This window comes from Mustela nivalis, assembly GCF_964662115.1.
Source record: "Mustela nivalis genome assembly, chromosome: 5".
In the NCBI taxonomy this organism is placed as follows: domain Eukaryota; kingdom Metazoa; phylum Chordata; class Mammalia; order Carnivora; family Mustelidae; genus Mustela; species Mustela nivalis.
Window position 1 is genome coordinate 76,237,347 of NC_139024.1, and position 24,202 is coordinate 76,261,548.

The 24,202-nt window shown below is 35.9% G+C and overlaps 1 protein-coding gene across 19 annotated transcripts in view; it reads left to right on the plus strand.

Annotated features, from left to right (window-relative positions):
* The window catches only part of TRDN (triadin), a 379,193-nt gene that overhangs the window by 171,771 nt on the left and 183,220 nt on the right, over positions 1-24,202 (plus strand). For all 19 annotated transcript variants that reach the window (XM_082729949.1, XM_082729966.1, XM_082729962.1 and 16 more), the window contains exon 11: positions 15-74. In XM_082729949.1, the coding sequence (XP_082586075.1) occupies positions 15-74 (60 nt within the window). The remainder of the gene's footprint in view (positions 1-14; positions 75-24,202) is intronic.

Consider the following 24,202-nt stretch of genomic DNA (forward strand, 5'->3'; position numbering starts at 1 on the left):
CATTTGATTACCAGAAAAAGAAGATGTCAAAAAGAAAACGGATAAGGACACTGCCGTGGATGTGAAAAAAAAAGGTATTGTACTTCGTTTCCTTAGGTTATGTTCATGATGCTTGTTCATGAGAGGATCTGGGGAAAAGATAAACAAACTGGGTATAGGTACTTAAATCTCTCTATGTGCAGGCCGTCAAAGCAAACATTGCACTAGACAAAATTAAGCATGCAAGGAAGACTTCATTCAAGGCTGTTGTAATAGAGGAGGGAGGTCACAACTCATTCTGAACTCAATTTCACTGAAATAAAAAGCAGGAGGATTTTTAAGAGCTGCAAAGGGATGGAGAGTTGTAAGCCCTCTGTGTGTGCTAATTGGCCTACTCAAAGAAAAGTAAACTTTTTTCTTAGTGACTTAATGACAGGAGTGTGTTTTTACAGCTTGGAGCAAGACACCCCAAAGGAGGGAGATCCTTACTATTCCAAAGAAACTAGGCGATTGGGGTACTATTGTTCTCGATGATGACTGCATTTCAAAGGGATGGCTCCCTTACCCCTGAAAAAGGTATTCTCAAGTTTAGAAAACGGGAAAGAGCCTTTTAGAAAAACATATCTCAAAGGACCAGAGAAAGAATTTACAATTACAAGTCTTCTGCAGTAAATGCTCTAAGAAAAGGGAGGGCAGGAGCCTAAGGTCAGACAGAAGTCTGTCTAAAGCTTAGTGAAGCTGAAGAGAACTTTAAGGCCATCCTGGTGAAGACATAATGAAATTGAGAAGAGCTACGGAGCATAATAACACCATTTTGCAAAGCTAAGAAGCTCAGAGAGAACAATGCAGCCCATTAAGAAATAGTATTGTTCAACAGCTTAGATTTTTGCTTTATATTTAGTTGTGCTTTAATTCTTGTTCAAACATGAATACCGACTTCTATTCAGGTTAAGCTTAAGTCTAGGTGAAAAAGATAGTTGTCTTGTATCATGAGATATTATGGTTTGGTGTTAAGTGTTCTCATCCCAAATATTTCCTCTACTGGTATCAGTGATGCTTGAAATTCCACCATTAGAGATATTCCATTCCTTTGAGTTATGAAGGAATTGTCCTCTATTAAAATGCAAATTTCTGAGGGCCTGTGTATACAGGGTAGCAAACTAATTCTTCTCAGTTATTAACACTTACAGTGAAAGAGGTTTCCAGATCTTCTCTGTGTAATAATATGCTGGAAACAATGCCCTAGAAAATGAGGCAGTAGGTCAGCTTCAGTGAAGGAGATTTGAAGAGAGAACTTCAAAGTAAGCCATTGTGTGCAGAGAGAAAGATTGGATGGCATCAGTAAAAAGCTTTTTTTCCTAGGAAGTATAAAACCTCTGTCGGGGGGGGGGGGGAATGTAATGGTGAAGGATCCTGGAAAGGGAGCCCACAGGATGTCAAACTAGATGGCAAAAAGTAGCAAATAGGAATTGCAGGAAATCCTCAACATCATGCAGGGTAAAAAAAAAGTTTTAAATATTAAGAGTTGCATGATTTTTGCATTCAAATTTTTATTATTAAGGATGTCTTAGTGTAGAGTCTGTTGTATTATGGAACACTCATTGATTTTGTTTGGTTTAAAACTTTCCTCATTCCCTGGTGAAATATGTATCTTATCATAAGAAAGAGAAAATGCAATTCTGACTATATGATGATACTGAGAACTTGGTTGCTGGGGTCTATGTATCTGGGCTGTGATTGGGTGCTAAAGGGAAACGAGGTTCTCCTTTCTGGGCCATCAGTTTTGTCAAGTATTTGTAGAAGGAAGTTTTGAATTGTAACCTTCAAAGTTTTTGTTATACATTTGCAAATGCAAATTCAGAAAAATACTTTCGCCAAAACTCAGTGATGTGTGTGGTTATCATTTTAGTTTGGTTTCAGTTTTTTAGGAGAAAGGCGGTACACCTTTATATACAGTGAGTGATAGGAAAATTCGATGTTTCTCTGTTACTGGGAGACCCGTGTTATTAGCCCAGCAGTCATGTCAAAGTGAGGTTGTATACCACTGGCAAGAGAACTGGTTTTGCCAATATCACTTCCCACAATGTCAGGGTTCACTCACTCACTTCCTACAAGGCCAGTGCTCATGGGGTCATCCATTAATACAGAGAACGTCCTGGGTGGCTGCTCAACATAGTTGGGGAGGGCTGCTCAGCCAGTGCTGAAAAACAGCTTTGTCCTTCTTGGAACCAGTTGTCCATGTGTGTGTTTGTCATTTTTACTTTTGATGACACAAAATACTGTTGGCCTTAAAAATTAGTTCAGCTTCCTCATGGAAATATGTATACATTGTTTGTTTATAAGCTCTTGACCCCCAAATACTCAAAATTGTGTGTGTGTATGTGTATGAGTGTGTGTGAGAGACAGACAGACAGACAGACAGAGATTCAACCAATACTGGTATTTAACTCCTGTTTCTTTTTAGAGTTTAATAGTTCTCCAGCTGTATTTTCATGTGAGAGGCAATATGGTTTAAAAACAGCAAGTTTGCAATGTGAAAGTAGTAATTTCCAGAGATAATGAGAGAAATTGAAAATAACCTGAAATCTTGAGGAGCTGGAGCAGACACGTCATTTCTTCTTAAAGCAGTTGGAAGAATATGGCGGAATGTCTGATGCTACTACTCTAACCCCAAAGAGTAGAAAATTTACAAGCATAGTGTATGCGTAGATGCTGATGGGTTTTATTGTGATATTTTATTATATTTATATTGAATTTTATATTATTCACACTTATGTAACATATAAAGTTACCTATTTATTATATTGTTATTTTATTTTATTATATTTATATATTATAATTACATAGATGCAAATGAACCTAAGGCTTAAATTCTATGATATATGAGCCTCTGCTGCCTGAAACTGGTAAATCCCACTTTGCAAATGATCTGGGCTAGGGAAAATGTGGATGGGATTTTGCACGATATAAAATTGTCAGTTCACAAATGAATAGTGGTTGGAACTAGGTAATTGGTGCATCAGAGTTTATTACAATGATCTCTTGTTTTGTATATATTTCAAATTGTCCTTGTGAAGACAAATAGCTGCCACTTAAAAAAACGCTATGTGAAATGGGGAAAAAAGTCTCCAGGATATTTTTACAGTCTTATGAGATATGTTTCAGCCTAAATACCATGAAGAAAAACAATCAAGAAAGAAAATAAAAACTTTTAAAAACCATCTCCCTATGCTTATGTCAGAGCGTTAGACATAACACAGCGCTTAAGTTAGGGCAGACGGAAGGGCTCCTGTACAGGAGAATTGTTGTGTACACAGGTGGCGAAGTATGGGAAGCATGGGAAGGACAGAGTCAAGGGGCTGCTCCTGGATTGTTGAGACCAGGGCACGCCAGCTGGTCAGAAATCTGCTTCAGTCACTGAAGCTGCCTCTCATTCACAGACTAGACCCTGGGAATATTGACATCAGTTGGCCTCCTGGAGGTGGGTCTGATTGGTAGAATTACATCTACTGCTAGGGAATTGGGAAGAGGTGGGGTTTTGGTGTTCCATGTTTTCCAAGAGGAAGGAGCGTAAAATGGAAGTTGAAAGAGGTTGTCCAAGGTCTCTACGTAAGATACAGACATGGTTTATAAGATAAAACTCATATAATAAGAGAAGATTTTTGAAGACCTGAATTGTACAAAGATGGCTCAGTCAAGCAGCATGGTAAGAATGTGGCAATTTGAAGGGCCCAGGAGACATACTTAAACTCATTTGTGTTGTTCTTTACCTAAACCCTAGACCAAAGAAGCATGGATATTCTTCCTCTCTTTATGTCACAAAATAACATTTTTGAAGAAATAATTTTCTTAGTGCTTGATGAGATGATAATGGTTAAAAAAAAACAATTGCTTTTCCTTATAAAGCAATAATTATAATTTGGAGAAAACACATAAACCATTATAGAAATGGGTCAAAATATGATTCATTTCTCTCAGATCGGCCTTTTTGGAGTTATAAGTTATTTTACACTTTTTGGAGTTAAATTCATTACTACCCTGTAATGTTTATGAGCCTATTAATTATGAAGGTGATTTTGACATGATAACTGATAATGGAGTAAAATGATGTTTCATTATCACACTTTGCAACATGATTTTTTCCCCAAGAATTATCCGAATTGGAATATAAATTACAAGAAAGATATTGAAAAACCAGACTAGTTTTTCTGGAATAGCTGCTAGAAAAAAGCTAATTCACTCATTTGTTTATTCTTGCATGCCTTCTTGCCAGCAACATTCACTTAATGCCTACTCCCTACCAGCGATGGTACTAGGTGCTGAGTATACAGAGGTAGATAAATGAACATAAGCCCTAATGGAGCTTACAGTTTGATAAGGGAGGCACACAGTGAATTAGTGGACATAATGTCCATAAGTACAACGTGGGGTAAGGCCCACAGGGGAAACAAATTTGGGGTAATAGCAGAAAGCTGGAGAGCTATTTAAATAGATAAGCTTGTCAGAGCAGGCTTATCTAAGAGACAACATCTAAATTGGAATATGATATATTAGAAGGATCCAACCATTAATGCATGCATCTTTATGCAACATGTAAATGTGAATATGGTGTGTATGTGTGTGTGCGTGCGTGTGTGTGTGTGTGTGTGTGTGTGTGATATGTATATATGCAATATGTCTGGGAGGAAGTACAAGCAGTCAGAACCCACAAGACATATATAAGTGTTGTACTTATTAAAAGTGTAATAGGAAACACTTGAAAGGTGTTAACAGTGTAAGAAAACATTCTGATTTATGTTTCATACAAAGTATATACTCATTTTGATAGTGGGTAAGAGAGGGAAAAGGGAAGAGGTATACCAGTTAAAATATCGTATCTTTTATTGAGATGGGGAAGCCTATATGGGGAGCAACTGTAATGGAAACAATCTAGAGTTTCCTCTGAAGTATGTTAAGTTTCAAGTGACTATGGCATATCATTCACATTTTGTATCAGGAGCTATTTTAACTGTTTTACAATACTAACACATTCTATCTTTAAAATAAGTGAATAAATAGATTGTTATAATCCTTATTATAAATTGAATAACCTGAGACACAGAGAGGTTAAGTAAGTTACCCAGGGTCACATAGCTAGAAAATATCAGGGTCAAGATTTTAACCCATATACTCTGAAGAAGCAGCCAGATTTATGGGTCTGGATCTCAGAGGGGAATCGGAAGTCAAACTATAAATACAAAAATCCATATCAATCATAGTTATTGCCCTGGGAATAAATGAGATTACCCAGAGAGACTGTGTCAAAAGAAAAAGAAAGTGGAATACAGAATCAAGACCTGGGGAATTCCAACATGTAGAGATTAGACAATGGAACATAAAGCAAAAGAGGCTGAAAGGAATTGCTGGAGAGGTTAAAGGAAAAGCAAAAGAGTTCAGTATTAGAGACATTTTAGAAATGAATGGTTCTAGAATCACGAAGTCATCAACCTTGTGACTGTTACTCAGAAGCCGTGACTGGAGGGCAGGATTGATGAGAGCGCCTCCTATGGGACGAAGGAAAGCCAGACTGCGGGGGCGGGGCTCAAATGGAGTAGAAAGCAGTCCTGGTTTTTTAGTTGTGCCTCTTAGAAAGGGTAAAGACTCTTTTTTGATCTTATTTAGCTTTGTTTTGGGAGGTGAATTTAGAGCCTATGGACATAAAAACACAGTGTGAAAGACTGATGCTCAAAGGGACAGGAGATAAGTGGAAGACTAAGAGATCATTTAGAATTCATTGTTTGATGGGCACATGGGTGAAAAAAATAATCTGCTTCTTGGAGATAATGCCACAGATGCTCCAGTAGTAAAATGTTGGTGTTTTCAAGTTAGGAAGAAGAATCTATCTAGATTACCTTATAAAAAGAAGCATGCACTTGCAAGATATACAATGTAAGTTTAGGCATCTCTGGTGATAAAACTAAAACTCCAATAGTAAATACAGTCTGATTTGAAAGCCTCAGTTTTAGGAAAAAACATATCAAAATGTCCTTGATGCTCACTGACTGGTAACAGGTAAGTTTGTGAGAGATACTTTAATGTTTTTAAAGAATTATTCATTCATAAAAAACCCACAAAACTCATAAGGGTTATGCTGTTTTAAAGAATGCAATCCTATCTATTTCCATAGCATATTTTCAGTTATTGTTTGGGGCAAATACAATTAAATTCTGCACAAACTAAAATCTTTGACTATTTTATTTCATTTCTCTATGTAAGTCTACTTTTGTCATTGAGAGATTGTAGGTAATACTTTACAGAAGCATATAGCTTTGAATATGTCATTAAATTTTATGCCTACCAGACATAGAAGAGCATCTATTTTACTTTATGAATCTTTTGTAACAGATTGTTCTAGCTGCTAGTGCTCAAAATAATTTACATGGCAGATTACAGACCACTAAAATAAATTTATATGTAATTAAAAGTAGCTTCCTTGAAATATTTATATGTACAGATATCACTGGGTAAGATAATAAACATTATATCTTTCATATGCTTTCACTGTTAAGTTTTAGTTTAAAAAAGCAAATTTCTATTTTCCAGACTTGTATTTTGAGACTATTATTGTATGTTTTTATGCTCGCTTAATCTCTTCCTCTCTATCTGAAAAGTACTTGGTTTTAGAAAGTTATCCTGTATTTGAATTTTGTATTTTACATATATGTATTTGGGAATAATTTGACAAATATATCAGCTAAGTATTATTTGCTAAAGACTTTGAAACCTAGATTATTTTTTTCTAGAGTTCTACAAATTTTGCAGTAATGTACCAGTTAATATCAAGTTACAAAGAAACAGATACTTCACACACTTTTGGGTGATATCAGGGTAGTTGTAGTAATGCATGCTGTAAATGAAATTATTAAAAAATGTACTGAAGTAAATAATGGGAAATCTGGCACAAATAGACCGGATCTAATTAGTAATTCCCAGCCTTGACTTAGGGGTGCTTTGTAATTATAAGGCAACAGTATGTGCCTTTCAAGTTAGTATTTTGTTCCCATATAGATTAGGTTGCAAATCCAACTTGGATTTGGCAGCTTGACTATATTAAAAACATTTACAATGCTTGAATTGCCTTAAAGGTAAAGGAATATATTTTCAAGTGTTTTGTAATCACAGAGATGTAAGACAATAGTTGCTTATTCTCTAGAGGGCAAAGGATTTTGTGATGGAACAATACAGGAATGTCTGCTGACTTGTTACTTAATATGATAGCTTTGATTACCTCTTATATCACATCTGGATTAGCCGCCTAGAACTGAACTGCTTCAGAGAAGGTGAGAGAGAGGTAATATCATCCCATGCTGTGGGATCTCAGGAGATAATCCTCTATGTTCTAGCTTTCGGTTTGAACAATACAGAAGTGTGTTTGGGTCCAATTCTAACATGAAGCCAAGGTATTTGGATTTAAAAAAGGAATTCAAAATACATCATAAACTTCAGAAAGGGAAAGGGTTTATATTAAAACATATTGGGCCTGGAAAAAAAGGGACCGGTATACGAGTAACTAATTTCAATCTTCTTAATACTTGCTATGGAGAGTCAGAACTATCCTCCCAGGGAAGACAGAAAGAAAATAAGCCCTAAATTTGAGTTGTGTTGCATTTTGTGAAGTACTTTCAAGAGGGAGGATGAAGATACATATGAGAAAAAAATCAGTAAATAGACAAGTATTTCTTCTCTTTTTGCATGGGCATATCAATCTTTTAAGTATTTCCTGTACCCATAGTATATAAATTATTTTTAACCACATTTTATATTTAGAATGGATTTTCTGAAGAAAAAAAAAAAGAAATAAATTAATTTAATTTGACATCAAAACAAAGTGTTCTCTTGCAAACACCAGAAATTAAATTCTAATAAGATTAGACAGAGTGGTATAAGAAGTAAGATATCAATTTAGAAATAAGATTTTTTTTCATTAGAAAATATGGAGGGATTTTCATCAGTTTGTTGGGGATTATACAATCTGAGTTTTCCTTGTGATCTAAGATAAACATGTAAGCATATAGATGTGAAATATCTACTAATTTTTAAAAATTGTATGTCCTTTAAATCTATAAGACTTTTCATTCTTTGAAAGTAAAGCCTAAAAAACATTAAAATGATATTTCCTTCAAGTTCAGCTTTTCCCAGTTTACCAAAAGCAAACTTTTGAAATAGCTTAGCAAATTGTGCCAATATGTATTTTTTTCTTAACAGCATTTGCAAAGTAGTAACAGTTAAATATATTCACTATTCTCTCATTTAAACCTTACAATGCTTGAAATGGGGAATACAATGCCCATTTTATAGAATCCAGAATTGGAGCAGTTAAGTAACTTGGCCGTGGTTATCAGTTAGGAAAGGCAGTAGGAGTTCACCAAATCAATCCCACTGTCTTTTGCAACCCTCACATATTTTTTTGCCAACTCTAGAAAATGATGATTGTGGATTGCTTTAGTATGTTTGTCCTTTTGTTCTTTTCCTTTCCCCCTTATTAGTTTGAGTCATATTGCAGACAGGCATAAGCAACAAGGAAAGAAATAGAGAGGATATATTGTGACTCTAATTCTTTTTCTTATAGAAATCCCACTTACTTTCCTTCATTTACTTGACAAATATTTACTAAGGCCATAATATTGGCAGGGAAATCTGCTAAATATTGGTGATTGATCAGTGTAACAGACAAGGTACTTGTTCTTAAAGACCTTGGAAAAGAGGAAAATAACTAGACATTTATAATGTACTGTGAGCACTGCCCAGATAGGGCAGATACAAGAGCTCACACTGAAAGCAAGGCATGATTATGGAAACTGTGTCTCCTTCCTGGTAGGTTGCCCATTAGACATTTAGAACGGGAATGCCACAGACTTATGTTGTTAGGCATTTGACCTAGATGCATTTAACATATTTTTAAACAGGATGGAGATTGGAACACATAAAATTTTAACAGTGGTTTATCACCAAAGATACGTGTTTTTACAAGTGGCAGGCCATTTAAAATAGAGAATTTATTTATTTATCCAATTACAGTTCTAGAGTAAAGTCTCTTCAAGGTCAGCTTTACCCAGGGGTAAAATGATACCATCTAAATGAGATTTATCTCTCCTTTTTTTAGACTGTGATCCCTTGGTGTTGGCTCAAATGATTGGAAATTGGCCACATCAGGTGCTCCCTGCCCTATACCCTCCCTTGTTTATGTCCTATGGGGGTGGGAGAGTGGGGATGGGGTAATAGATTGGCTTCTTGAGAGCTCAAACAGAAAACCTGATTTGAATACAACTGGTCCTATGGGCTCATTTCTGAACTAACCTTTGTGGTGAGAATGAAGAAATAACTGTCTTAGGTTAGGGTTACTTCTTATCCCTTGAGCAGAAAAATGAACTTTGTCCAAGATATTTGGACTGAAATTGGAGGGGAGGATTTATTCTCTTATAACTAAATTAGTGTAATAAAACCACAATAAAATGGAGTAGCACTACATGGGAAAACAAAACAAAATAAAATAAAACATAAGAGTTCTCATCAAGAATCTATTTCTAGGTAGGGGAAATATGTGTGATTTTAATTTTTTTAATTTATTTATAGAGTAGAATAAAGGACAACTTTTTTTAGTTGCCATCTATGGGGCCAATACTTAAGTATTTTAGAAAAAGTAACTCAACATAGTGTAGTATAGTGTGGAAAACAAGAGCAAATGAAATTGCGGATTTCATTAACTAAAATATTGTATCTAGAGAAAAGAGTGAAATCTTTCCACTGTATTTTGCATAAGAATCTTTGAATATAATGAAATGAAAAACTTTAGAAAAGATCTTTTAAAACAAATCAGATTATATTCAGAAAAGAGTACTATGGGACTAAAAAATGGAAACAAGAAACCAGGGAGAACATCAAAGCTGTATTAAAAACTGATATAGACTTGTTCTTTATTACCTCTGAGAATTAGGACTCATCAGTCAAAGGTAGGGAAAAACACTGTGGGATATTCAAGATTATGTAAAGAATCTTTTAGGGGTTGCCTGCCTGTCTCAGTGGGAAGAGCATGAGACGCTTGATCTTGGAGCTGTGAGTTCAAGCCCCAAGTACACCTTAGGTGTAAAGGGGATTATTAAATAAAATAAAACAAAACAAAAACTTAAAAAAAAAAAAAAGAAGTAAAGTCTACCATTCCAAGTATTCAAGCAGAAGAGGAGTGGGTATCTCTCTGGGATCTGTGAAGGTAATTCCTGTAAGAAGAATGATTATATTGAATTTAAAGAGACTGATCAGACTCAATTTTTCCAAAATTAAATATCAGGTTAAGTGAAAATGATGTCCAGATTATTTAACCTTGTAAATGAAGGTTTTTGTTATCATGATTTAAAATTTGGTCATCTGTCAAAATCTCCTAATTGGTTTAGTTATAAAGAAATGAAAGTTTGGTTAAGAGTTGATTCCAGGAATTGAGGTCATAGCAAATGGTCATTAAATATAACTTGAATTTACACTCTCCTGATTGTCTACTATAGCATAAAATATTATTCTAAGTCTAGTCAAAGAACGTGTTATTGATGTCTACATAAACCCAGGACTGTGAAAAAGGGAAATAAAATATATGATATATATGAATGATGATTAATTGTCCTCAGAGTAAAAATATCTCAAGATAGCTCAGTGGAAAAATTCCACTGACCATAAACTCAAGGTAGAGGAGATCCTGTAATAGTTACTTATGGTGCCAAAGACAGGAAAAAAGCTTTAGACAACAAGAAAATTTTGTTAGGAAATTTTCCTCTTTAACTGAAGGAGTCATGGGAGCATATATAATACTTCCCCAATTAAAAGGGCTCTTTTGTTTTTCACAAAATAATTTCAGTCTCAAGAAAAAGTATAACAATTATGTTAGTCACTGCCCATATCCTGTTAGCTATATTAATCTTAGAATATAAGGTCACAAAGATGAACAAATGAAAAAACTAATGCTAAAATACATCAGGAGCAGAGCAGATAAAAATAGTTGTCCTGAAAGACACTATGCGGATGTAGAGGTGGGTATATACTTAAGTTACATAAATCAGAGGACAAAGGTGGGAAAAAAAACCCACAAAAAACATACACGGAACTGAACATGTGAAACAAGTCTACGAAGAGAATATGATAAAATACTTGGGTCCTCTACTCCCTAAAAATGTGTATATGCACCAAAGTTCTGGAGAATTTATACTACTTCCTACTGTGCCTCACAGGCAGCACGGGCTTGGTGGACATGCGTTGAGCTCATGCTGAGTCCTTTGAAACTATGCTACTCTGGGATTCTATTTCCTTTTGAGAATGGAATCCCATGACTAGTTCACTCTCTTCCTTCTGAAACACTGTTTCCAAACATTTCCCCTTTTCTCAACCTCCACCTATTTACCCTTCTTCTCTATCAGCTGAATATCTTGCTTCCTAGTTCTCTAAGAAAATAACATTTAGAAGAGAGTGCTCATGAGCTCTGATGATTGATTCAACTAACATACTTCATCAGTCTCTTTGTATCCTTAGCTTTATTAGCTTAATGCAATGCAGTAGTTAAAATGTTCATATTTATAGGAACAACCTTTGCATGGGTACATAAGACGCTATCCTCCTCTCCTGACTCAGGAATGGTTGGTTGCTCCAGCTCTGAGTTTGACTTCTTAGGCTGGTCATACTCAGCAGCACAAAGCATGCTATTCCATCTCTTATGTATTCAAAAAAAAAAAAAAATTGTCTTCCTGTTGATGGGGCACTCCCCCTTAGTGCATCCCATCTCTCGGATCTCCTTTAGACCAACACTCTTCATGAGCTGTCTACACTCTCCTATCTTATGTACCTGGTGTACTCAAGTTTTAGTCCCCATACAATTCCTGTCAAAGTCACTACTGACCTCTGCATTACCAAATCTGATTATGAATCCTCAGTTCTCAAGAGCATTTGGCAGCTGATCTCTATTAGCTCAGCCTCTTGGACCATAGTTTTTCCTTTCTTTTAACCTCTCTGGTCACTTTTCCCTGGTCCCTATTGCTGGGTTCCTCCCTTTCTTTCTGGTATCTAAAAGTGGAAGCACTCCAGGGCTCAAATCTAAGTGACTTCTCTTTCTCTGTACTTACTTCCTATGTGACCTCATACCATCCCATGGTTTTAATACCTTTGTGATAAAACCTTTAATAAGCTTTGTGATAATGAGTCCCAAATGTCGCCAGCTCTGATGTCTATCTGAACGTCACACCTATCTCTTCTCCTATTTTGCATTTTCATTAAAATACAATTTAGATATCCCCAAATTAATATAGTTTACAAAAAAAACCCCACAAACTCAAATCTTCATACATACACACACCAGAATATACTCCCTACACTTAGCTTTTTCTTAACAGTGAGTTATCACATAGTTGTGGGGTTTTTTTTTTGTTGTTATTTTTTTTGGTTTTTTTGTTTGTTTGTTTGTATTTTGCTTAGACCCAAATCTTCAGAATCACATTTGACTCATTTATTTCTTCTCCTCAACCTCATCCTCAATTATTAAATCCTGTCACCCTCACTTTTGAAATATGTCTGGTAGCTGATCCTTTCCCATGATCTTTAAGAATCACACCTTATATGTAATTAAGTTTACACTAACTAAAACAATCACAACAACAAAACCCCTAAAAACTCCAGCAACTTTGATGAAGTTTATTTCTTGTTAATGCTATGTATTGAGAGAGGGGCTCTAACCATCAGAGCTACTCAGGGCCCTGGGTCAATAGAGACCCTACTTCACCTGCATCCACCTTACGGAGGTTTCTGTTTCACTCAGAGTTAAATCTAAGTTCTCCACAATGCTGCAAAAGGCTCTCCATGAACCACTGGCTGAAGATAACTGCAGGGTAGCATTTCTCATGCAGCAAGGTCATTAACTGAGTTTCTAACCACATGCCCTTGTCATTTCAAATGTGTTTGAACAAATTTCTTTCATTTCCAACAGAATCTATAGTTTTAGCTTTTGGGTCTCACAAGTATGTGCAAATTTTAATTTGCTGTTCCAACTGAATTTTAGCCTCACTCAAATTTTATCAAAATGACAGCTATAATCAATGTGTGAGGTCTTTAGCTAGCAAGTGCTTTTAATAAAACCACAGGCAGAAAGCTAATTAATGTATGAGTTATTCCTCCTTGTGTGTAGAGAGCTTGTAAAAATATAAGACACATCAAAAGCCAGGATTTCAACTTTGTTATAAAATGGTTGCTAGGAAAGAATTTAGCCTTCATCAGAAGGACTGGATGTGTGAAAGTCAGCGTAAAGGAAGTAGACCAAAATAACCAATTGGGAATGGGAAGGGGAGGTAAGGCAGGAAGGAGTTAAATACTGCAGTTCAAGGGACAGTTTTCATTCATTTTGATGCATCAGAAATACCAGGTATAAAGTATCCTGGTGTGCCACTGAATTCAGTTAGGTGGAGTATATACATATGATCAATTAAAAACTCTATATTCGGGGCACCTGGGTGGCTCAGTAGGTTAAGCCTCTGCCTTCGGCTCAGGTCATGATCTCAGGGTCCTGGGATCAAGCCCCACATCAGGCTCTCTGCTCAGCAGAGAGCCTGCTTCCCTCTCTCTCTCTCTCTGTCTGCCTCTCTGCCTGCTTGTGATCTCTCTCTCTGTCAAATAAAGAAAACAAAAACAAAAACAGAAAAAAAAAATAAAAAACTGAACCAAAAAACACTGTATGTTCTTGCCTGTTGAAAGACCGTGTTGACAAATAGTGGCAGTAGGCAGTTAAAATCCTCCCCTCTGGTACTTTCCTATTCTTCTCATCCTGCTTATATGACGTTGGCTCTTTCCTTTAACTCATCCACATTACTCAAGTGGGGGTTCAAGTCTTCATCACTGATTCACCTGCCAATGACTTTAGTTGAACTGAAGTCTTCTTCACGGACTCTTTAAAAAAGACAAAAAGAAGATGTTCTCTTCTTGTTAAATGGTTAAATTAAGTAATGAGAGCCCAGGAAATGTATCGGTCACACTTAAACCCTTGTTGTAACAGACAATCTTGAAAATAATGCGGACAAGTAGAAGTGGAGGAAAGGATGATGGCAGAATTTTAATGGGATTTAAAACCCAGGATGCAGGTATCCCTGGAAACCACCATCCACTTGACCTCCGGCAATTAGGTTACATCATTTAATTAATTCCTCTTTTTTTTTTTCAAGTTAGTTTGTGTGAGAATTCTATCATTTCCAACCTACATGCTCATTACCAAATGAAACCTCCATCCAGGTTTAGAATAGTTGTAGGAAGTTAAAAACTATTAAATCATGGGAGTGGATAAAAAATCATATCAGGATTTTGATGTATCTCATCTTGTTACACAAATTCTTATCAGAAAAATAAATCTCTGATATTTATTCATAGGTGCTTGTTATATGGTGTCCCACTTTAAAGAGTATATTTATATATGTGTATATATATATACAGACATATATTTTTTATTTAATCAGACTTAGAAATAAAGCTGTGTTTTTCAATTCAGCAGTTGGTTGCCAGAAAACATTATGGTACTATAATTTAAAATGTTTATGACTATAAGCAGGGTGACTCTCATTTATTTTATTTTATAGATAAAGGAGAAAACAACCCCCAAATGATTCTTTTAATTCTATTCTGAGTTTAAACTTGCCTTTCTTTTTGACTTTCAATTTGAAAAGATGGCGTTTTATAGCTGGAGTATAAAATTAACTACATGTTTATCTCTCCAACCTATTAATAAACACAGTGAGTCAGCCCAAGACAAATTGGAGATAACAAAATATCCCATAATGCTGTTACATTTATTAGCTTCTCTAATTATTGTAGTTAGAAAGGACTCACTCTCCTTTCTGTTACATGGTAATTCATAATTAATTCTTGTTACACCTTTTTGTTATTTTTTTTTCTAATAGCCCTATCCTCTGTATTATTATTTGCAGTATCTCTTAGAAATTTAGGAGGTTTTAAAACTTATGATAATTGTCATTATTGTGATAAAAGAGGCTAATGAGAGGGTTTGTAATCTAGAACTTAGCCTTAGGTGGTTAAATCTTGAAAGACATCAAATTCTTCTTTCATTAGCTTTAAGTTTTGTTACATAACTTTGCACAATTTTGTTCAATGATTTTATCTTAAATGACTCCTTGTAAAATTGTGTGAACAATACTGATTTGCCATTGAAATCTTCATGTGAAGATCGTGAACACTTCAATTGTTTTAAAAATATTTGGAGCGCCCACTACTTTGTGGGGAACATATTAGGTCTTTGTTTCATCATGATGAATTCAGTTCAAACTAGTTATTTAAAAAAAAAAAAAGGATTTATTATGTTACCTTGCTTGGGAAGTCCAAGGGGAGGAATAAAATTATTATCATGGCTTTCTTTTTTGACCTCTCTTTTCCCATCTCTCATCAACTTATTTCTTACCTACAGTCTCATGCAATCTCTCTATACACTGCAGCCAGATTACTTCCATTGCTCCTGAAAGAGGCTACATAGATTAAGTGGGAGAGAATGAAGAAAAGTCCAGGTAAAGCATGGGGAGAGAGGAGCATAGGAAGAGTTGGAAATTTGAAGCCAGGTTTTGATCTGCAGGTGGCTGACTATGATTGCCTTTGAAGGAACATCTAGTAATTTATACTTCATTTGGCTGATAGTGAGGAGCCATTGAAGATATAAATGCAAGAGACTGACATAATCATATATATGTTTAAAAATATTAACCTGCCAATATTTTGTCGGGGTAGGAAGAACAAAAGAAACACTTGTTAGTAGTTGTTAAATAGTACTTGTTAAATATTTAGAAGGCTATTTTAATAAATATTATAGAGTTCAGATCTCTGAAAATAGTGCTGGTGAGAGGTCAGGAGGACCTGATCCAGGACTGTGTATTTGAAAGAGATAACCATTCAAATCTTTATAGAGGAAATTAATACAGTTTATGGAAGCTGAGGTTCAGCCCAAGGGGAAGAAAAGATTACTATTTATTTAAAAGGGTTTTTTGCAGACAAAGTTCCCCAAAGAATTTTGAGATCTCTGCTGTTTCCTCATTTTTTAACTGGAAAAACGTTGTTCATAAATAGATGCAAAAGAATCAGAGGAAAATGGATTTCTTCCTGTCTCCACGACTTTTAATAACGCACTTGCTTTCATGTTAGGATTTAAGATGTCTGGTTAAGTTGATGCTAAATAATGTGTTGGGGCAAAGAATATTTCCTCTTTCCCATTTTTTTTTTTTACCTACAATTCGAGTTTTGTTTTGTAAATTTTTAATTTTTTTGTTAATCTGGTTGTCACTAGGTTAAACGAAATCAAAAAGTAAGAGAGATCATATCTGTTTTGTTCAACACTGAATATCTAGCACCTAGAATAATGCCAGTACAAAGCAGATGCTGAATGTGTTCAGCGAATAAATAAAGGAAGCATCTTCCATCAAAAGAGAAGCATTTTCAATTTTATTTCCTTTAAAAAGGCTTTGCCTCCTGTCAGTGAAGTTTCCACATTCACTTTGTCTTTCTCTATTCACTTTTGTTCACTGTGGTCATGTGGAGAAAAGCTAAATATTGTATTCCCAGTCTCCTCTGCTGTATGTGGAGTCTTAATTAGCTTTTCAAACACATTGCAGATAAAACCTATTAATCCTCTGACCTTCACTGAATTCAAAAGTTTTTGTGTTAATTGTTTTGAGATAATAATAGACAATTTTTCTGTTAGAAAAGTCATGGCATCTCTTCAAGGAAAACAGTAGAACCAGGGAAAGGACTTGAAAGGAAGCTTGTATCTGAGTTGCCATCCTTGGCCATTACAACGTGACAGATGAGAGTCACTTCTAAATTTATGGAAGCCATTTGTTTTCTTACAACTGTAATATCAGCCTTTAAAAAATGAATTCTACCCGAAGGCAGCAAAGATAGAAATTTGGTCACTTGGGATAGTTGTCATTTTATATACTAAAGCCAAAGGGGAATGATCTAACATTAATTGCCTACCTATTAAATTCCCAGCACTTTGCTTGTTTTATCTCCTTAAAACTTCAGGATTCCCCTTCAAATTAGATTTGATCATTCATGCCAACATTCATTTCTGCTTACAATGTTTCCGTCCCTCAGGTGCTGAAGATAAACTGATAAAATCACCACCCACATTTCACAGATGAGCAAACAGATCACATATTCATTTGTTTTCAAGAATAGAAGTTCCTACCGCTTATCTGAGAATGAATCATTATTTGAACTCCGTTCTCTCAGATTCCAAACCCAGGGTCAAAACTTCAGTAATCATCAGCAGCTCAGAGGCAGGGGAATTTCGGAGTCCCCAAGGTCAAGATGACATACGTTTCAGTTTGCCTCTGTTGTGCTGGGGTAATTATTAATCACACTCCCTTTCATTTGTATAGATATCCAGTATAGACCGTTGCATCCCAGCTTTGGAAATTACTGTTTCCCAGAGATTCCGATACAGTGTTCAGATACATCAGACTCTGTCACCTCCTCAGGCATTATGATTCAGAAGGCTTGGTATGAGGTCTACAGATCTGCATTTTAAAATGGTCCTATGCTGCCAGGTATATTAGTTGGCTGGGGTTGCCATAACAAAATACAGTAAAATGGATGGCTTTAACAACAGGAATTTATTTCTCCTAGTACTGGAGGCTATCATTTGCAAGATCAAGGTGCCCAGCCAGATGGGTTTCATTCTGAGGCTCCTTTTGGCTTCAAGCAGCCACAATTTCACTCCGTGTGCTCACATATCCTTTCTTTAGTGTATGCTCACGGAGAGAGAAAGCTCTCTCGTGTCTCTTCTTAGAGACTGAAGGTTTTGGCACCCCCAAATTCATATGTTGAAGCCCTAACTCTCCATGAGCGGATATTTGGAGACGGGGCTTTTGTGAATTTTAGATGAGGTAGTGAACCTGGTTGTGGGACCTGGTCTGACAGGGTTAGTGCTCTTACAACAACAGGTAAAGGAAACACTCATTAAGGTTTATAAAGGAAGTGGTCATGAACACTGAAACAGAATCCTCTGCTGGGAGTCAGAAGCCTGAATGCAAGGTTTAATGAATCCTACTGTGAGCCCAGGACATTGAGCAAGTCTCTCATTGTTTCAGGCTTTGGTTTTTTCTTGATAAACTGAGAGGTTGGAATAGCATCAGAGGCTGTCTGTGGAGGCTGGGGACCAGGCTGGAGGAAGGAGTGTGTTAGGAGAGGAGGCTTTGTCAGACTACATGAGATTCTAGGAGGTTCTTCCGTGGGAGCTGGATACGTGTGAAGAGGTGATGATCACCGCCCTTAGGGTGCCAGTGTTGGTGATGGGAGAATGCTCGCTTAGGTTGGAACAGGGAAAAAAAGAGTGGAAGCTTGGGTAAATGATCCTTACTTTCTCTTTCTAAACTTAAACATTAAAAAAAAAACAAACCTTTATGATTGGATTTAGCAACTTTTAGATGAAATAACTTGTCTGTCAGCTGCTTAGTTTAACTACACACACGCACACACACACACACACACACACACAATCTGTGAAACAACAGCTGAGGACACGTTTGATGATGTGAGCACAAACTGTTTTTTTTAGTCTCTTTCCTACTGAGTTGCTGGAGGACAATAGTGTGAACATCCACCTTCCTTGCCAGCTGGCTTGTATTCCTACACCGGGGAAATAACTGTCACACTTACCCTGCCCATTATGACAAGCTGCCTCTGGTCGGAATTATTACAGCATGTCCTTATTAGTGTCTGAATCCTGCTTCCATTTGTGCATTACACCTACCCAGTCCTGGATGAGTAATTTTGCTTGTGAGAGCCAAATAAGCAAAATGTAGAATTAGCTTTGGACAAAAATAGCTGCTGTTACGAACGTGATTTAAGGGATGAAATGGTTCAGATCATCATCTCTGATGTCTTTGCTTAACAAAGGCAGCTGGGAGGGGTGATTGGTCTCAGAGGTGGACTATCACTGTTATTCCGTTGGAAGGAAAGTGCTCCTTTAGCTGCTTCTTCTTTGTCCACAGGGCAAGTATTATACTAGGAGAAACCAGAGAGGTGTTACGAGTAATAGGCAGTTTGCCCTGGAAGGTATTAGGGTAGTCTTTTCTTCTTGTCCCTTGCCCGCTGTCTTTTAGCATAGGTTGAATGCATGTGCTTTGCCTTGGACATTGTGCATTTAAATACCAGCCCCTGCAATTTACAGTACAAAAGGGCAAAGATACATGGGGAAAGGAGGAAAAAAATGTCTTCTCTCTTCTCATTGGTTGACCTTTTTGGTTTTGCTTTATATAGGTAGTAAAGGAGCTTCTATGACCATATTTCCAGTTGCAAAACAATACAAAAATAACTCCTCATACAATGTTATTTATATACCTTTGTCCTAGCCTTCATGCATTAGAATATAAGAATACTTGTCTCCTTGAGCCTGAACATCAAAAGCCATTGTTACCTCAGTTAGTTGGAAGTAAAATCATATCGCATTCTGTGATTTTGGTGGTAGGGTCAGAAAACATTAATATCCGAATAAATATGTAGTAATAAAATGATAATTTTGTATATAGGAGTTTAAGCCGACAATATTTACATTTGAAAGGTGTGCATAACATGCTTATCCTGTTAATTTAGAAAATTTTATTTTATTACTTTTAAAATATTTATTTATTTATTTTAAAGATTGAGAAAAAGAAAGAGAGAGGGAGAGATGGCCCGTGGAGGAGAAGCAGAGGGAGAGGGAGAGACCCAGCAGACTTCCTGCTGAGTGTAGAGCCCAGTGTGGGGCTCAGTCTTACAACCCTGAGATCATGACCTGAGCAGAAATCAAGAGTTGGATCCTTAACCATCCGAGCCCCCCAGGAACCCCTATACAATTTTAAAGTGTAATATATTGTAACGGATCTTATGAAACAGGTATAAGAACAAACGAAATCTGAAAATGATGTTGGCGTTACGTGAATCTGCATTTTTGGCAAACGATTTATGGATTTCCAACTTCTCCCTAGATGTTCCTTCATTCATTCATTCACTCATTAATTCATTTGCTTATGTGAATACTTACTGAGTCTTACCATGAGAGTCACCCTTCTCCAAGCTAAGAATAATGGTAAAAAGACCAGTCCCTGCCCTTACGAATTTCACAATCTCCTAAAGGAAACAGACAATAAAGGGAATGTAACATGATATCTGAGAGTGATAAGTGCTATGAAGAATTATGAGGGCAAGGAATTATGAGTGCTATTTTCACAGGGCAGTCTGGGAAGGCCTCTCTGAGGTGTTGCTCTCTGAGCAGAGATTTGAACGACATGAGGGAGTGAGCAGTGGAAAGAGTTCCATACAAAAGAAAGAGGGAATGAATGCCCCAAAGATAAAGGGACAGTGAAAGGAGCTGTGTGACTGGAACAGCATAAGCAAGGTCAGAGTGATAAGAGGCGAAGTGACACAGAGTCCTGGAGATCTGCATTATAAAGGGTTTTATCCCAAGTTGGGTCAGGAGCTTTCAAAGGGTCTGAGTACAGATGAGTTTGAGCAATTACACACGTGAAAAAAAATTAGAAAGAATGATACAAATATTCCTCATGTTCTCTGTGGATTAGAAAAGCTGTTTAAATTGCCTCTTGCCCAGTCCCTTTACCTCTAGTGGCATCACTGAATTTTGCATATAAAAGTCTTTTCTTCAGAAAAGGAAAAGGCTAGTGCCATCTGATGGCCACATTTGTGAACATCATTCTCTATCTTAGAGTATCTGCAAAAATGAAAGCATTTAGGCCTAAGGGTAATAAAGCTTTCAGTGATACTCATTGCCCTAGGTGAGTTTATCTCTTAAGTAATCTAGAACAAGAATTAATTTTAAAACTCTGCTAAAGTACTGGCTGATGCTATTCTGTGCTTTGAACAATTTTTTAGTTTAGTCCAACAAACAGTTATTTTGGTCTATATATGTAATTCCCTTCATGTAGTGAGTATTAGATAAATTCTTGTTCAGTTAAAATGAATCTAATGTCTATTCATCTGTGAGGTACCATCAACCTTTCTCAAGTATATGACTATAATCTCCTTGAATCCAGAGGGGAAAAAGAAACTACATCATATCCTCTTATTGTAGGAGTTATTTTGTAGTGTGATTATTTGGCTAACCTACTGACTTCTTTTACATAGCATTCACCTAATAAATGTAAGTGAATGAACAGGAAAGAAATAGCTATATTTTAACGTTACATAACAGTTTATCTCAAGGGTTGTGGACTCAGCCCACTTGGCTTTGAGTTTTGGCATAGTCTCTACAAGCTTATTGATGATCATTCGTTTCCTCCTGTGGAGAGACCCTATCGGTTCTCTGTTCAAGAGGCTGTTGTGCAGATTTAATGAGAAAATGTAGGTAAGACGCCTTATACAGTATCTGGCATATTATAAGCAATCAATACATGATGATTATTTTTATCATTATTATGGGCTTTGTTTTTACTGCTGGGTATGCTGAAGGTTACATTGTGTCTCGTGGAAAAGTTACCTATGAAAAAAGCTAGCTTGTAAGGATGGTTTAGTCTGATTATTTAGGAGGCATTTGGTTGACTACCTCTTTTGTAATAAGCATTATTCCAGCATATTCCAAAAAAATGTGCATGACTGAGAATTATTGAAATTCCGCGAGGGCAAGCCTCTGGATGTTTAGTTATTGTTTTTCTAGAGCCTAGGGAGGTATCTGGCTCAGAGTAGATGATAGATTAACAAGTGCAAAATGAATGGATGAATGAATAAATGGAAAAATATTGAAATTATCTGAGCTTACCTCTTAACTGTATATTTATTTTAAAAGTTGATTTAAGTTAAAGTTTCTGTATGTAGATATATGGAAAATGGAATGATATTCAAAATTATATTATTGTCATTATATTTTTACCAGGGAGAATGATGTCAGTAGCAATACTATCCTACAGTAGTGATTTCAGAGCTATAATGAAAAGATTCTTCATTACTACTTGTGAACAAGATCCCTAAAGAGACAAATTTTGACACAACCATTATACAAATCACTAAATGTGTATATGTTAGCTTTTTCCCTATTATGTGCTGCGTATCACTTTAAATTTAGTTTTCATATATACTTCTTCCTTCCGAATTATTCAGCCAGCTAACTCTAACTCACATATTTTAATTCTCTAACTCACAGATATTTCTAAGTATTCCTGGAGATCCTGCATAGAAAAAAAATTTTTTAATCAATCTATTTTGTATTTTAGTCAAGTTTCAGTGGACCCTAGAATTTTTAAAAACTCTGTAAAAAGGATCTTGTAACCTTAATGTTAACCTTGGTCCATACTTCAGAAAGTATTAGTAAAAGATCATTTATTCTGACCTAGGGTAAGTACAAATGACAAAGACCTAGCATAGGTTCACCAAAATTAAGCCTTGAAAAATTAATTTTAATTCTTTATCAGGTAGCAAGCTAGAAGATCAGAAAAAATCATGCACACATTGCATGTGTAGTAAAACTTTTGAAAAGGTGCCTTGTCATTGGTGATTAAAAGGGAGAGAATGGACTGAATACAAGGGACCCCTAGCGATCCCAAGGACCTCTACTTACCAACGCCTAACAGTGCTAACTTATTTGACCTGGCAGAGTCTCATGGTGTAAATGTACTTCACCCTTTCCTGACAACCTGGATTTCATCATCCTTGAAAAAGAGATTGACTTGTGGCACTATTGAATATTTCTTTGTTTGTAGGAAGCCCATTCATGTGATTCATCAATGGTTTGTGACACATTTGCTCTCATAATAGGCCAGCACATCTACAAAGTCAATAAGATTTATAACAATTTTATGTAGAAAAGACAGCTTGCTGGGACCTATATGCACTTGCCAGCTGGCTATATCCAATATCACTCATTGTTGAGAAATTTCTTTACAATGCCCTACTTATTCTTACAGAATTTACATTTTTTTTTCAGGCTGTGAAGTCATCAGTGCAATCTCACCAGAGAGAATTAATGCTTCTTCTTGAGTGCTTTAGTTGCTCTTAAGTAACTTTGAGTCATAGTACTATACTATACTGTTAAAAAAAATTCTCATTTTCAAATAATCATTATTTTCTGGTACTTCACTAAGTTACTATTTCAGATATACTCCCAATTAGTGCAGTATCCATAATTTGAGGGTTTGATTATGAGAAAGTTCAGGTATATTTAGATCTCTGCACTTGAAACATTTTTGAGAATCTCTTTAGGAGTGAATACAGGATGATGAGTTCAGGCTTTGGCTCAGCAAGCTATTCCCTCCCTCAGTCAGCAGTTTCACTCCCAAGACCCACTAGTTAGGAGCCTGGGATGCTTATGTGATTACCGTCACTTCTTCCATTGCCCTCAGCCCTGAGAATTTGTTGAGCACTATGTGCTAAAACCCTTGAAATGATGTTTTCACAGAATCTCATTGCACAGGTTCTAAACTTTTTAAAAACTTTTTTTTTTAAATCAAATTTCACCACTAAATACTATTTATTATCTTTTGATTTCTTATATTGCTTTTTTAAAATCCTGTTTTCTACATAATGTGATTTTTCATTCCCAACCCCCACCTCTCCATCAAGTAAACACAGGTAGTGCAATGCTTGAACAAAGTTATTGAATGTTTTAAACAATTTTTTTGCATTCCAACCTACTAGAAGCTGTCAAGTTTTAAATTAGGTAATTGCTAATGTCCCAATCATTTTCTTCATTTATTTCTTCTTATGAGTTTTTAACATTATGTGAATTCTTATTTTTCCAATGTATTTTTTAAAAAACTGATACTATTTAACTTAAACTTATAACATTTTTATTACAAAATATCCATTCATGAAAACTCTTAAGAGCTACATGTTAGAATTTTGTAAGTTTTCAGCTGCACCCTTCTAAAAACTTCATATAACATTTAATAAAGACATATAATCAGTAATGATCAGGATCTTAAAGAATATCAAGACCAAGAAGGATGTTTACAACTTCATCAGGAAGCTATACCAAAATGACTGAAGATTCTGAAACCCCCCTCCCCCCAAAATGTGATATTTCTTAAATTAGATGGCCTATTAGCACTGACCCAATTAAACTTTCTGTGTTGATAGAAATAAATGTTCCGTATCTGTACTATTGAAAATGGTAGCCACTAGCTACATGTGCCTTGGAACATTTGAAAATGACCAATGCTGTTGAGAAGTGTAATTCCTATTT